Here is a 14,800-nt window from a genome sequence, read left to right as displayed (position 1 = left end):
TGTTTCCACAGTATTTCTAAGATGAGTGAAAACACATTTTTGCAGAGCAAAGGACAGCGAAGTACTGTCTGTTTAAACTTACATTATAGGGCTTCCCTGGTGGTGCAGTGGTTGAGAATCTGCCTGCCGATGCAGGGGACACGGGTTCGATCCCTGGTCTGGGAAGATCCCACATGCCACGGAGCAGCTAGGCCCGTGAGCCACAACTACTAAGCCTGCGCGTCTGGAGCCTGTGCTCCACAAGAGAGGCCGTGATAGTGAGAGGCCCGCGCACCGCGATGAAGAGTGGTCCCCACTTGCCGCAACTAGAGAAAGCCCTTGCACAGAAACGAAGACCCAACACAGCCATAAATAAACAAACAAACAAACAAATAAATAAAGGAATTCCCTTAAAAAATTTTAAAATTATAGTCTTTATGTAATTTTACCCTTTCTCAGTTAAAACTCTCACATGTACTCAAAACAAGGTCTATTTATAAACAATGTGGATTGATTAGGAATCTTTTACCCTTTGTTTCAATTTTTTAAACCTGGTTGTAAAACTTAGTGTCTGCGTTAAGAAAATCTAGGATTGTAAAGACTTTCTCACAGGGAATTGTATTAAGACAGCAGTTCCACTGATTTCCAGGCACTCGGTACAGTTAATAGTATGAGCTCTGGAAGGACCTTATTTTACAGCATGAAGTAAATCTGTTTTATTTCTCTATCACCATGTCATCTTCACCTACATCACAACTTTCTTCCCAATATTTGTAAGAACAATTCACAGCCTTCTTTTAAGAATGCATTTTAAACCACATCTTGTAGTAGGGATTAAGATAATTAGAATAAATCCTGGTCCACTTAAATAAGAAGGAAAAGAAAACCTACCAACTGATCCATCCAGAAGGTCATAAACACATACCTTCTTTACATGTTGTACTCTGCATTATCTATGATATGTACACGATCCCTCATGGGAGTGTTTTGCCAGAATGTTTCCTTGGGAGCTAGCGGTGGCACAGAATAAAAGCGTGACACACCTGCTGTTGTTGCCTTTTGTCTAAGTCAATGAACGCTGAATTATGTAGAGTAGGGAGTCATTCTGTTCACTAGGGTATGGAAAACAGAATGCGTCCTAAGTTAACAGGATGTTTGGTGACCTCTGTGTGAAGTGAGGTGATGCAGAAAAGCGAGAGGGTAAGAGAATGAATCAAATTAATTCGGAGAAAACTTGATAATGTGTGACTTCTCCAAATATCATTGAAACCAAAGCAAAAGATAAATCTGAAAGGTTTCATTTACAGTAGTCAACCGATGTCAATACAGGTTCCCGTCTTTGCACCATGAAGAATTTACCACTGTCACAACCTGCTGATTGGACCACCCTTATGGATGGAAGTATCAGTGAATTTTTTGGAGTCATACCCTTGTCCACCCCAAGAAGCAAAACATGCGTTATTAGGAAATACACACTCCTGATACAGAGATTGAACGTCTGCAGGTTGCCTGGTGAAGAAGCGCTCTTATCCCGTACAATATCATCATTGTTCTTGGGACAACCAGTTCAAAAGGTGTTCTTTCTTCACAGGTTACCAGCCGCTCTTGTCTGGTCAACAGGGGTTCCAAGGCCTCATGGGGGTGCAGCAGCCGCCTCAGAGTCAGGGCATGATGAGCAGCCACCAGGGAACTCCAGTGCAAAGCGTGATGCTCTCCTACCCAACCGTGTCTAATTATCAGGTGCATATCAGTAACTTCGAAAATTGTGTTTTATAAAGCAGAACTTGCCTAAGTACAGGCTGTGGGTATGTCCCCACATCGGCTGGTTGGCTGGGTGGTAGGTGCTAGGCCCAGCCAGTGCTGAGGGCTGATTTTGAGTCAAGATTATAATAGACAAGCAGAAAATGGGAACTGTATACTTCTGTAACTACTGTGGCTTTTGAATGCCCTGCTAAGTGTGCTTCCATATAGACTTTCTATTCATGGAAGAAAATCCTTTAAAGTTCTATTCATGAAGACCTTCGGGCATTCTGTTGAAATTGTACTTACTGGGAGAAAGTCTTCACAGCAAATTTTCATTTGTTTTTGGTCACACCCAAAGAAACTTCATTTCACCACAAATTTATCTTATAAATTATAAGGGATTTTTAAATGGCATCTCAAGATTCATTTAAAGGGCATTTATTGGACCTGACAGCTGCATTTTCCAGACTAAACCCACACTGGGTATTTAAAGAGTGTCATGCCCCCTTCTGTAATGTATATCCTGAAATACCCTGGCAGGGGGTAGTGAAGAGTTGGCGAAATACTTTAATCATTAAATTTAGCTGCACCAGGTACTTCTGGCCCTGGAGAACTTATCCTCAGTCCTCCTGCCCTGACAATCCTTGTTCACACTGCATCAGTTTCTACCTCCAACTGGATAGGAGATGTTTCCTAAGGCTGCAGGTTGAGAGTGAGCTGGTGTTCCTGGGACAGAATCCCCTTTTACTGTCGATGGCTCCAGACCACTTGGCGTAAAACCGGAATGGGAGTGTGGCTTTTCAAAACGGAGAGAAATCCGGAGTGGGAGGTCCAGATGGCAGTCCCCGGAAGGCCAGGAGAGAGGAAGGAAGGAGGCTCAGAACTAACATCTTCTGAGCATGTACTTCTAGCCAGATGTGTCCCGAGAGCTGTACACCCCTGCAGTCCTTTCAGGGGCACTTTGAAGGAGGTTACATTATGCAGATAGACTCAAGAAAATCAGAGAGGTTAAGTGACTTGCCCAATGTGAAACAGCTGATAAAAGGGAGAGCTGGGATTCCAACCTAAAAGCATGACTGTTTTTGATGACACCACTGTAGCTCATGGGACACCCCAAAATACCCTCTTCATACAGGCTTCTGTCTTGTGTCTTCCTACAGGTGCCAATGACCCAGGGTTCTCAAGGACTGCCCCAGCAGTCATACCAACAGCCAATCATGCTACCTAACCAGGCAGGCCAAGGGTCCCTCCCAGCCACTGGAATGCCTGTGTACTGTAACGTCACACCGCCAACCCCTCAGAACAACCTTAGGCTGATGGGCCCTCACTGTCCCTCCAGCACTGTCCCCGTGATGTCAGCCAGCTGCAGGACCAACTGTGCCAGTATGAGCAATGCTGGGTGGCAGGTCAAGTTCTGAGCACTCTGGCCACGGTACATGTCTTCAGATACTACTCATGGCCTTTTAAGGGAGGAGGAGCAAGGTGCGAAAACTCACTGAGGACTTAAGTATTCACTCAACACCCAAATGACTGCTGCTGGTATTCTGTAAAAAACAAAACAAACAACAAAAAAAACAAAGACTAATCCACACATTAGCTCGTTAATGGTGCATATTTCCGTCATGTCTGCTAGGTATGCCTTTCTAGCTTAGCTAGTGACATGAATTCATCAAGGTAAGATTTTCTCCTACCACTGAATACCACTGTGTAGATGATAATATCCCTAATTTGGATTATTAGTTTTGTACTTTGTGTTGACTTTGTGATGCTAAAAGTATTTAAAAATTATATACTGAAATCACATTGTACCAAAGCTGTAATGGAAAAGAATTGATGAATGGAAGGAATAATTTATATACACTATAGAGTTTTCTTTTTTTAATGGATATATACTGTATTGTAGTGTTTAATCAAAATAAAACTATTTGACCTTATGGAGGAAGGTCATGTTTTTACCACCAGTTTGCTTCACTCTCTGTTCCAATATATGTTGGCTTATGTGTCACTGTTATCCCTTTTGAGCACTAGTTCATGAATAATGCACAGAAAAGATGTTCCAGGTGTTTGTAGATGAGCTGGCATCACCTTGGTAGGCAAACACTAAACCAACTGTAGTTTCTTGTCATGAATACTACAGGCGTCCTGAAAATCAGGTGACATCCATTTCATCTGTTTACTGACTTCACATTTTTGAAATGTGTACCTTGCTTTTAGTTTTAGGCCCATTGAATGCATGTAGCTATACTTCACCAACTAGGAAAACCTGAGTATCCTTGGTAACAACAGCTCTACACCAAACTCTATACCAAACCCTGATCCACCTCCATTCAAATTCCATCACCTACCTGGAAAACAAGATATCTTTGCTTAGAGGGAGATTAAAAGAGGCACAGTCTAATTTAACCCATTATACCAGGTCACACAATGTAACGTACCACTAATATTGACAGTAGGTCAGTATCTCTAAGGTGCTGTTTGTCCCAATAATTTAAAACAAGGCAAAATATTTCAATTTGTTTACAAATACTCAGAACATTCACCAAAAAAAAGAAAGAAAATTAGAAGAAGGCTGTTCCTGTCTAATCCCAAAATGTTTAACTCCCTATAGATTCTGCAAGTAAGACTGATTTATGACAACCTTTGAAAAATAATATCAGAACCCTGTATACCATCTTTGGCCCTTCCAAGGGATATTTAATGAGGGACTAAAACCCCACAGCTTTCACTTTGCTACGGCAGTACAATGACTAACAGTTTTGTATTTTATACTCTCTAACTAAAAACCATTATTACCAATGAGAAGGATTTGGAAAGTATATCTGGATAATTACCATTGTTTTTCATATTATCACATTCTCTATATTAGATTTTTCCATGTTCATGTTGTTTAGCTGGAGATAGAGTTAGGCAGCTAGTTAAAAACTCAACCGACCAGATTACCATTCCTTAATTTTACACTATTGTTTTATTTTTCCTTTAAAGGGGATTTTTTACACATACTATCATTAGTTTTATTCCTTGTGAAAAGTCTGTCCCATTTCCCCAAATCTCAGACTACTGATTTCTTTTTTTTTTTTTTTTTTTTGCTGTACGCAGGCCTCTCACTGCTGTGGCCTCTCCCGTTGCGGAGCACAGGCTCCGGACGCGCAGGCCCAGGGGCCATGGCTCGCGGGCCCAGCCGCTCCGCGGCATGTGGGATCTTCCTGAACCGGGTCATGAACCCGTGTCCCCTGCATCGGCAAGCGGACTCTCAACCACTGCGCCATCAGGGAAGCCCTCAGCCTACTGATTTCTTCATAATAAGTAAACCCTATGAAAAACATTCTAAAAAGAGGATGTTGCATTTTTTTAAATTGAGCCATTAAACCAATAGGCTGAGTAGCTTTTAAACCAAGAACTGCTCTGAGAAGAAGCTATGTGTCTGCCTAATTAATATCTTCCCCTAATAGAAGGAGGGGGCTGACAAATATAGATTCATTTTTAAATATATTCACCATGTAGCCCTCTGATCTTGGCAGTGATCCCAAACTCAAGGATCCAAATATAAGTCTGAATGTTTATTTTCTTTTCATACAATTCTGAGAAATTTTGAGCATTTCTTTAATGATTCTTAGAATTATTGAGCCTTCTTTCCCATGGATTTGAAACATATGTCATGCTAATAAGAATAAAGACAGACCTTCTTTCTTGTTGGCCATTCTTCTCCAAATGTGTTAACACTCTTTCATATTTAGACATTTGACTTTATTGCATAAATCACTTCGATTACTGTTTCCAGCTGAGGCATCTTCCTTACTTTCACTAAATATTTGTATCCAGCATTACCTTATTCCTAATCTCATGTTATGCTTACTGTCTTTTTACATTTGAATATTCAAGGTGGTTGTGTAGAGTGCGGGTCCCCAACCCTACCGGTCCGCAGCCTGTTAGGAACCCGGGCCTCACAGCAGGAGGCTCCCCATTGCCCTCATTACCGCCTGGCCATCCCCCTCAGCCCCACACCCACATCCGTGGAAAAACTGTCTTCCACGAAACTGGTCCTTGGGACCAAAAAGGTCGGGGACTGCTGGTGTAGAAAGACAGTTTTATTAGTGAAGCACTTCCAGAATTTAATTTGCCTTCAGGAGAACATTCCGTTTTTTTCACATTAGTTAAAATTTTATTACAATCACATTTTGAAAATACATATTACATATGTCTATAAACATATATATACATACATATGCAAATATACATAGTCATCCCTAATGATGAGAAAAGAGAACACAAGTGACTTATGCAATCATTTATTCAGCAAAATTTTATTGCATACTTCATTATATCCTAATTATGTGGCACAATTTAAAATAAAAGTACAAATAAATTTCATGCCCATAGATTTATTCTTGTAAGTTTTATCATACATTTGGTTATTCTGTGATAGTTGTAACTAAATGTGCTAACTAGGATACTGATGAATTTCAGCCATAATTATTTTATTGTTTTAATATCGTTCCCCAGGATGTGGGGTAGGATAAGACAGTGTGTTTATATAACATTATGGAAATGGATTTATGTCATTAATTATAAGTATAGTTGGAGGATTTAGATAAAGTCATAAATCACCATAACAAAATAAGTGGGGTACCTCTGAGCCAGAGCAGCTTCACAAGAAAGGATGGAAGGACAAAGCAGTTCTAGCTCTTAACTCTTAGCAATTCTATTTTACATGCAGCAAAGCTTTAGCGGCATGTATTTTCTTTTTCCCTCTTGGACAGAAACTTCTGTATATAAGTGCCCTGTCTTAAGTTGCATCACAAGGCACAGTTCCTATAACCCATCAGGATAAAACAAATGAGACTGAACAGAACATGGAGACAGCACAGGAGGGCTACCAAGTCTCCATCACGACATATTCTGTACCAATATCCAATATGCAATGAAATCGGATAGTCCCTCTTGTTTAAAAAAAAAATGGTGAGACATTTATCCATTCTGACTCACAAAACGTTTTTTGTCTTCTGTACTTTGCCCGATGCCACTTCTACACAAGACCAGAAATCTTTGCTTCTTCCCATACTATTCTGTCCAAAACCCTCTTTACTGACAAAGTTGTTCTCTCTAGGGCTTTGACACTGTTTTCCAATAGTTCTCAGTAGTGTTTGTTTCAAGTTCAAATCTTTATCACTTGACTTCTGTGAAGTTTTGTAACCTCCGGTCTTCTCCCCACAAAAGATCTGCCACTATTCTGTGTCATCAGTGGCAAGAGCTTTTCACTCTTGGAGCTAGGTTCTCTGCTCCTCTCGGCATTGTGTACACAGTGGGGGTGAGAGGCATCTGATACTATTCTTCTGAAGAGGAAAATCATTTTCTGATTGATGTCCTAACAGAACCGAGTCTTTTACTGGGCATGAGGTTGCTTCCTCTCAGAAAATAATAACCAGCTCCCTGACTGCAGCAGCTCAGGGAATGCTTTGAAATTTGGGTTCGTTATTTGATTTGTTTTACTGCCTTATTCCATATTACTCTCAGTATTGCCATAGAAGGAGAAGGAAGAGGTCAGATACTGAGCAAATAGGAGGAGACGTAAATCTGAAGGGGGTGAGCCCTGAAACCGGATTCGATGGACAGTCAAGGAGCAAACCTAGCAGGCACTCATGATAATGTGTGTGCCACTGATGCACTGGTCAGACCAATTCAGCATCCTGTTGGAAGAGAGTCACTTTTTGAATGTTCAAGACTTCACTCCTTTGGTGTCTGGTATATACAGAGGATGGGGGAGACATGCAGGGGTGCAGGGAAGAAGATGAGGCATAGAGTATAGAGATTCTGGAATTAAAAGTAGGGCAGCTGGGACTTCCCTGGTGGCACAGTGGTTAAGAATCCTCCTGCCAATGCAGGGGATACAGGTTCAAGCCCTGGTCCAGGAAGACCCCACATGCTGCGGAGCAACTAAGGCCGTGTGCCACAACTACTGAGCCTGCACTCTAGAGCCCACAAGCCACAAGTACTGAGCCCACACGCCACAACTGCTGAAGCCTGTGTGCTCTAGGGCCCGTGTGCTGCAATTTCTGAGCCCGCATGCTGCAACTACTGAAGCCCATGTGCCTAGAGCCCGTGCTCTGCAACAAGAAAAGCAACTGCAATGAAAAGCCTGCGCACCGCAATGAAGAGTAGCCCCTGCTCGCCGCAACTAGAGAGAGCCTGTGCGCAGCAACAAAGACCCAAAGCAGCCAAAAAAAAAAAAAGTAGGGCAGCTTATTTGAAGTTCTGAATCATGTTTCTTGCTAAAAGATCCAGCGTCCCCATAAGAATGGCCCAAGAAAACAGATCTGGTTAAATATGGGGGCAACTTAGGGCCTTACTGCTCTCTGTACCCCCAAAGTTTTCATTGTATTAATAGCTTGGAAACCATTGCTCTTTGCATTGCCGTAATGCTGTCATAAAACACCCCCCTTCTTGTAATTCGATTCCTTTGCGTAGAGTTTGCAGCTGACTCTTCTGGGTTCTCCAGCAAGTAAGTCAGTAGGACCTCTGTCTGGGCACTTACAACATCCCCCTTTTGTATAAAATACCTCAGCTCATATAGAATTCACATTTCCTTGAAGAAACGAATGTGCATACCATCCTATTATGGGGTGACTGGAAGAAACACCAAGCATATAATGCCATCTGGGTCACTTATATCCGTCTCATGAATTGTTTCTAAACTGATGAAAACACAGAAGCAGGAAAATCACCTGGTTTTTTTTTTCTTTTTAAGAAACAAAACAATCACCTGTCATTTTCAAGTGTTTAAATTTTTTTGTCTACAAGAAGGAGACCTCATTTCCAGATGAAATGCACAAGCCAATTTCATCGTTTTCAAAAGAGAGAGGAGTTACTTAAGGTGCTTAATGGTAATGTAATAGGGAGCAATGGCCTGAGACAGAAAAAGCAGCAATTTAAATTGGACATTAAGAAAAATTTCACTGGAAGCAAGGGCAATTATACAATGAAATAATTTCCTAAGGGAGAAACAGAGAGGCACCATTAAAAAGAGTTGTTTAAAAGAGAGTAGATTAAAAAACACTTGCAGCTGAGGCTGCTGGAGGATCGTTTTATGATTTATTGCTTTACTCTGCCTGCGTGTCATACTCACGAGATTTCCCAGGCTCAGCTAGCTTACCTTCCATCAAGGAAGGATCTGCATGGTGCCAGAGGACTATGATGTCTGTATTTTATTTTTCTTTATGCAAAAATGTAGACAGAGCTCTAAATGGAGTATCAGTGAAAAAGGCAAGGAGAACCTAGAGGGCTCTAGCTGTTCAAAAACTACTCTGTGTCAGTGTCCGAGGATATTTTACATACATGCATACCTCTCTCTCTCTCCAATCTTATTTAAACCTTCCCACAACTAATTGGTTGACCTGTTCAAACTGGTGGCCATTAATCAGTTAGTATTACTGGCCATGAGGATACATGACACAATTATTCCTTCACACAGACATATTGCTATGCATGCAGCGTGGGGGGTAGATAAAGCATCCTTTACCTGATGTCCAATGTCTTGCGTTTGAATCCTAGCTCCCATGATCAAGCATCCTCAAAAACTAACCTCTGGGTCCCGCCTGTACAGTTCTCTAATCATTGCTATTCCTTTTTTTTTTTGCAGTACATGGGCCTCTTACTGTTGTGGCCTCTCCCGTTGCGGAGCACAGGCTCCGGACACGCAGGCCCAGCGGCCATGGCTCACGGGCCCAGCCGCTCCATGGCATTTGGGATCTTCTTGGACCGGGGCACGAACCCGTGTCCCCTGCATCGGCAGGCGGACTCTCAACCACTGCGCCACCAGGGAAGCCCCTGCTATTCCTTTCTTAATCTCTTTCCTCCCTTATCAGGACCAGCAATTTTCCAGCCAGTTTATATAAGGATTTAACACTAGTTACCAGCCTACCAGCCAGGAGAGGAAGGGAGGCTGTCTGCTGAGGGGGAGAAGGGATTTCACGGTGCTTCCCAGCCCAACGCTGGGGAGAGGCCACCTCCATGAACTCTGAAGGTCCAGAGGGACCTGCAGAACCAACAGCCCCCGGTACATATATCAAGATGCTCCCAGGCCACATTTCGGGATTTCTGGTTTTCTTAACCAGGGCCCTGACTTTAGCACGGCAGACCTTTTCAGCTGAGCATTCGATGTCTCTGGAGCTCTGAAATTGTGAGATCTTATGTTTGCTGTTTCCTGCTCAGCTGTGTCCCCTCTTCTACAACACAAGCTTGAAGCCTTTTTGTGTGCTCCCAAAGAGGCCCTCTGGCTCTCACCCTTAAGACTTGAACTGTGAATGGTCTTTGGTTCTTTGTTAGCCCTATGCAGAGTGTCCATGAAACTTAGCAATAATTGTAGCCACCTCTCCACTGCCTTGCAGGCATTTTCTCCTCATGTGTTTCATATGCTTGAATCATCATCCCTTCAAGGGCATTTTCCCGCACAGGGATGCTTTGCCCCATCACACCAGGGCAATATTTAGCAAGGGAACCGTGTGTCAAGGGACTCAGGACAGCATATTACACCACTCTTGGCACCACTTGTATTAGTTCAGGCCTCTAAAAAGCAGATGCCAAAATGGAATTAGACTTTTTAGAGATTTAGAAGGAAAATTCGGTAAGGAAAAATGTGTGGGGAGTTGCAGGAAGCCATCAGAGTCATCTGACTTGATGCAAGTCTGACCTCTGTGGAGGAGAGAGGAAAAGTCTTAGAATTCAGTGCAATTAAAGAAAGTTTCATCGAGATCTACAGGGGGGTGCTCAGGTCAAAGTCTCTGTCAGAGACCCACATGTCTCAGGAGTGAGCCTACCTTAGCATCTCTGCTGAGCTCTTTAGTGTCTTGGGCAGTGTGTTTGCCTTGGTGTAAAGGCAGAGATGGTTTTCAGAGTCCCCACAGTCAGAGATATGAGAGGTGCATTCCTATGGCTGCCACACACAGAGACCCAGAGTCCTTCCATCTTGACAATTCAACCTTCTGTATGGCTAATGCCCTCTGCATTCAGCCGGTGGATAAGAAGAGTGAGAAGTGACACACCTCACGGAGGGAGGGAGGGAGATGGATGGACTGAGAGTTTGGGATTGGTAGATGCAAACTATTATATTTAGAATGGATAAACAACAAGGTCCTAATGTATAGCACAAGGAACTATATTCAATATCCTGTGATAAACCATAATGTAAAATAATATAAAAAAAGAATGTATATATGTGTATAACTGAGTCACTCTTCTGTACAGCAGAGACTGGCACAACATTGTAAATCAACTATACTTCAATTAAAAAGAAAAGAAGTGACACACATCCCTCTATTCACAAGGATGCACTTCATTGAACGGAGAGTCTGAGAAATGTGTACCTGATTGGGGGGCCGCTTAGCAGCAAGAAGTCTACAAAAAAGAACAAGAAACGCAAGCCTTTGATGGACAGCGGGTCATTCCTGCCACTTAGAATAAATAAAAGTGAGTGGAAAGCTAACAAAAATGTCGTTATTTTGATGGCATGAATGATGAAAAAATAAAGAAAAATTAAACAGTATTAGAAAGGAAAAACAGGGCCTAACGACAAACACACTATAAATCAAAAATAAAGTATCAATGCTCTGAACAACTTTATGCAGATAAGTTTTAAAAATAGATACTGTATTTGCAAAATATTGATGACCAAGAATGACAAAAGTAAATGCAAAGCCTGAGTAACATGATAACAGATTAAAATAATGTACAGTTAAAGATATTCCAGGGCCTCCCTGGTGGCACAGTGGTTGAGAGTCCGCCTGCCGATGCAGGGGATACGGGTTCGTGCCCCGGTCTGGGAGGATCCCATATGCCGCGGAGCGGCTGGGCCCGTGAGCCATGGCCGCTAGGCCTGCGCGTCCGGAGCCTGTGCTCCGCAACGGGAGAGGCCACAACGGTGAGAGGCCCGCATACCGCAAAAAGAAAAAAAAAAAAAAAAAAAAAAAAAGATATTCCAATCCCCAAACACCAGACTCAGAAATATTTACAAGGGACTCCCACAAAGCCATCTTATATACATTCTTACAGATTTTTTTAAAGGCCATTCCCAAAATAGCATACGAGTCTGCTAAAACCATGAAATCAGAACAAAACAAGGAAAGAATAAGACAGTCAAATCACAGTCAAACTCATTCGTGAAAACAGATGCAAAATATTTGCAATGAAATATTAACAAATGCTACCCAACAATATGTATATGTGTGATCGCATCAGAAGAAACCAAATCTGCTGACATCTTGATCTCGGGCTTGAAGCCTCCAGAACTGTGAGAAAATAAATCTCTGTTGTTTAAACCAGGGTTCCCCAACACCCGGGTCATGGACTGGTACCAGGATGCAGCCTGTTAGGAACCAGGCCACATAGGAGGAGGTGAGCAGTGGGCAAGTGAGTGAGGCTTCATCTGCCGTTCCCCATCGCTGGCATTACCACCTGAACCTCCCCACTCCCAGTCCGTGGAAAAATTGTCTTCCACGAAACCAGTCCCTGGTGCCAAAAAGGTTGGGGACCACTGGTTTAAACCACCTCATATGAGGTATTTTATTATGGCAGCCTAGCAGACCAATACCTCAGTTCTCCACATATTAAACTAAGAACACAAACTGATTATAAACAATGTTTCAACCTATTTTTAAGGAACTTCTAAAGTGTACCCTAAAATTCATGTTGAATAGCCAACAGCTAAGAACATCAAATAAATATGAAGGAACAAGATGAGAGCGTTGAGAGACCTTCAAGATGGCGGAGGAGTAAGACGCAGAGGTCACCTTCCTCCCCAAAATACATCAGAAATACATCTATATGTGGAACAACTCCTACAGAACACCCACTGAACGCTGGCAGAAGACCTCAGACTTCCCAAAAGGCAAGAAACTCCCCACATACCTGGGTAGGGCAAAAGAAAAAAGAAAAAACAGAGACAAAAGAATAGGGACAGAACCTGCACCAGTGGAAGGGAGCTGTGAAGGAGGAAAGGTTTCCACACACTAGGAAGCCCCTTCACTGGTGGAGACTGCGGGTGGCGGGGGGAGAGCTTCGGAGCCATGGAGGAGAGCACAGCAATAGGGGTGCATAGGGCAAAACGGAGAGATTTCCCCACAAAGGATCAGTGCCTACCAGCACTCACCAGCCCGAGAGGCTTATAAGCTCACCCGCTGGGGCAGGCGGGGGCTCGAGCTGAGGCTCGGGCTTCGGAGGTCAGGTCCCAGGGAGAGGACTGGGGTTGGTTGCATGAACACAGCCTGAAGGGGGCTAGCGTGCCACAGCCAGCCGGGAGGGAGTCCAGGAAAAAGTCTGGACCTGCCTAAGAGTCAAGAGACCATTGTTTCGGGGTGCGTGAGGAGAGGGGATTCAGAGCACCACCTAAACGAGCTCCAGAGACAGGCACAAGCTGCGGCTATCAGCGCGGACACCAGAGATGGGCATGAAACGCTAAGGATGTTGCTGCAGCCACCAAGAAGCCTGTGTGCAAGCACAGGTCACTATCCACACCTACCCTCCCGGGAGCCTGTGCAGCCCGCCACTGCCAGGGACCCATGATCCAGGGACGATTTCCCCGGGAGAACACATGGCGCAACTCAGGCTGGTGCAACGTCATGTTGGCCTCTGCTGCCACAGGCTCGCCCCACATTCCGCACCCCTCCCTCCCCAAGCCTGAGTGAGCCAGAGCCCCCTAATCAGCTGCTACTTTAACCCCATCCTGTCTGAGTGAAGAAAAGATGCCCTCAGGGGACCTAAACGCAGAGGTGGGGCCAATTCCAAAGCTGTGCAAACAAAGAAGAGAAAGGGAAATTTCTCCCAGGAGCCTCAGGAGCAGTGGATTGAATCTCCACAATCAACTTGATGTACCCTGCATCAGTGGAATACCTGAATAGACAATGAATCATCCCAAAATTCAGGCAGTGTACTTTGAGAGCAACTGTAGACTAGGGGTTTGCTGTATGTGACTGACTGGTTTCTGGTTTTATGCTTTTCTTAGTTTAGTATTTAGAGTTTATTATCATTGGTAGATTTCTATATTGATTTCGTTGCTCTCTTCCTATTGTTTTTTATATATATAGATACATTTTTTTTCCTTTTTCTCTTTTTGTGAGTGTGTATGTGTATGCTTCTTTGTGTGATTTTGTCTGTATAACTTAGCTTTTACCATTTGTCCTATGGTTCTGTCTGTCCGCTTTTTCTGTTTTGTTTTGATTTAGTATAGTTTTTAGCTCTTGTTATCATTGGTGCATTTGTTTTTTGGTTTGGTTGCTCTCTTCTTTTTTTCTTTATTACTTTTAAATTATTTTATTTTATTTTTAATAATTTTTTTTAATAACTTAATTTTTTTTCTTTCTTTTTTTCTCCTTTTTCTTCTGAGCCATGTGGCTGACAGGGTCTCGGTGCTCTGGCCAGGTGTCAGGCCTGTGCCTCTGAGGTGGGAGAGCCAAGTTCAGAAATATATATATATGTATATATATTTCAGAATATCCACTTTTATTTTAGAATGCCCATTTGATTCTTTTCTGTAGGTTCCATATCTCAATTGAAATTCTTCATTTTTCAGCCATTTAAAAATCTATTTTTTCTAACTTATTTATGTGGCCATTTTAAACTTCCCTATGTACTTCTATATCTTATCTTTGGATTTGCTTTTATCATCTGATTATTTTTTTAAAAATTCTTCTTGCATGTCTTTTTTAAATTTAATTTGGGCATTGTCAATAAAAAAATATAGAGACTGATGATGATGTTATATTTTTCCCAGGGAGGGAAAAATGATGAAGTAAATTCATTTTACTTTATTTATTTATTTTTAAATTTTTGGCTTCATTGGGTCTTCGTTGCTGTGCGCAGGCTTTCTCTAGTTGCGGCGAGCGGGGGCTCCTCTTTGTTGCAGTGCGCGGGCTTCTCGTTGTGGTGGCTTCTCTTGTTGCAGAGCACGGGATCTAGGCTCATGGGCTTCAGTAGTTGTGGTGTGCAGGCTCAGTAGTTGTGGTGCATGGGCTTGGTTGCTCTACGGCATGCGGGATCTTCCCGGACCAGGGATTGAACCCCTGTCCCCTGCACTGGCAGGCGGATTCTTAAC

At 42.8% G+C, this 14,800-nt stretch overlaps 1 protein-coding gene across 1 annotated transcript in view; it reads left to right on the top strand.

The window, feature by feature from the left end:
• The window catches only part of ARPP21 (cAMP regulated phosphoprotein 21), a 119,488-nt gene extending 115,841 nt beyond the window's left edge, over nucleotides 1-3,647 (top strand). Inside the window, exons 19-20 of the mRNA XM_081246596.1 lie at nucleotides 1,571-1,719; nucleotides 2,883-3,647. Of these exons, the coding sequence (XP_081102722.1) occupies nucleotides 1,571-1,719; nucleotides 2,883-3,140 (407 nt within the window). The 3' untranslated portion in view covers nucleotides 3,141-3,647. The remainder of the gene's footprint in view (nucleotides 1-1,570; nucleotides 1,720-2,882) is intronic.
• Nucleotides 3,648-14,800: the final 11,153 nt, after the last annotated feature.

Source organism: Mesoplodon bidens (assembly GCF_964165515.1).
Source record: "Mesoplodon bidens genome assembly, chromosome: 10".
NCBI classification, from domain to species: domain Eukaryota; kingdom Metazoa; phylum Chordata; class Mammalia; order Artiodactyla; family Ziphiidae; genus Mesoplodon; species Mesoplodon bidens.
Note: the sequence above shows the minus strand (reverse complement) of the source record. Positions and strands in the feature narration are given on the sequence as shown.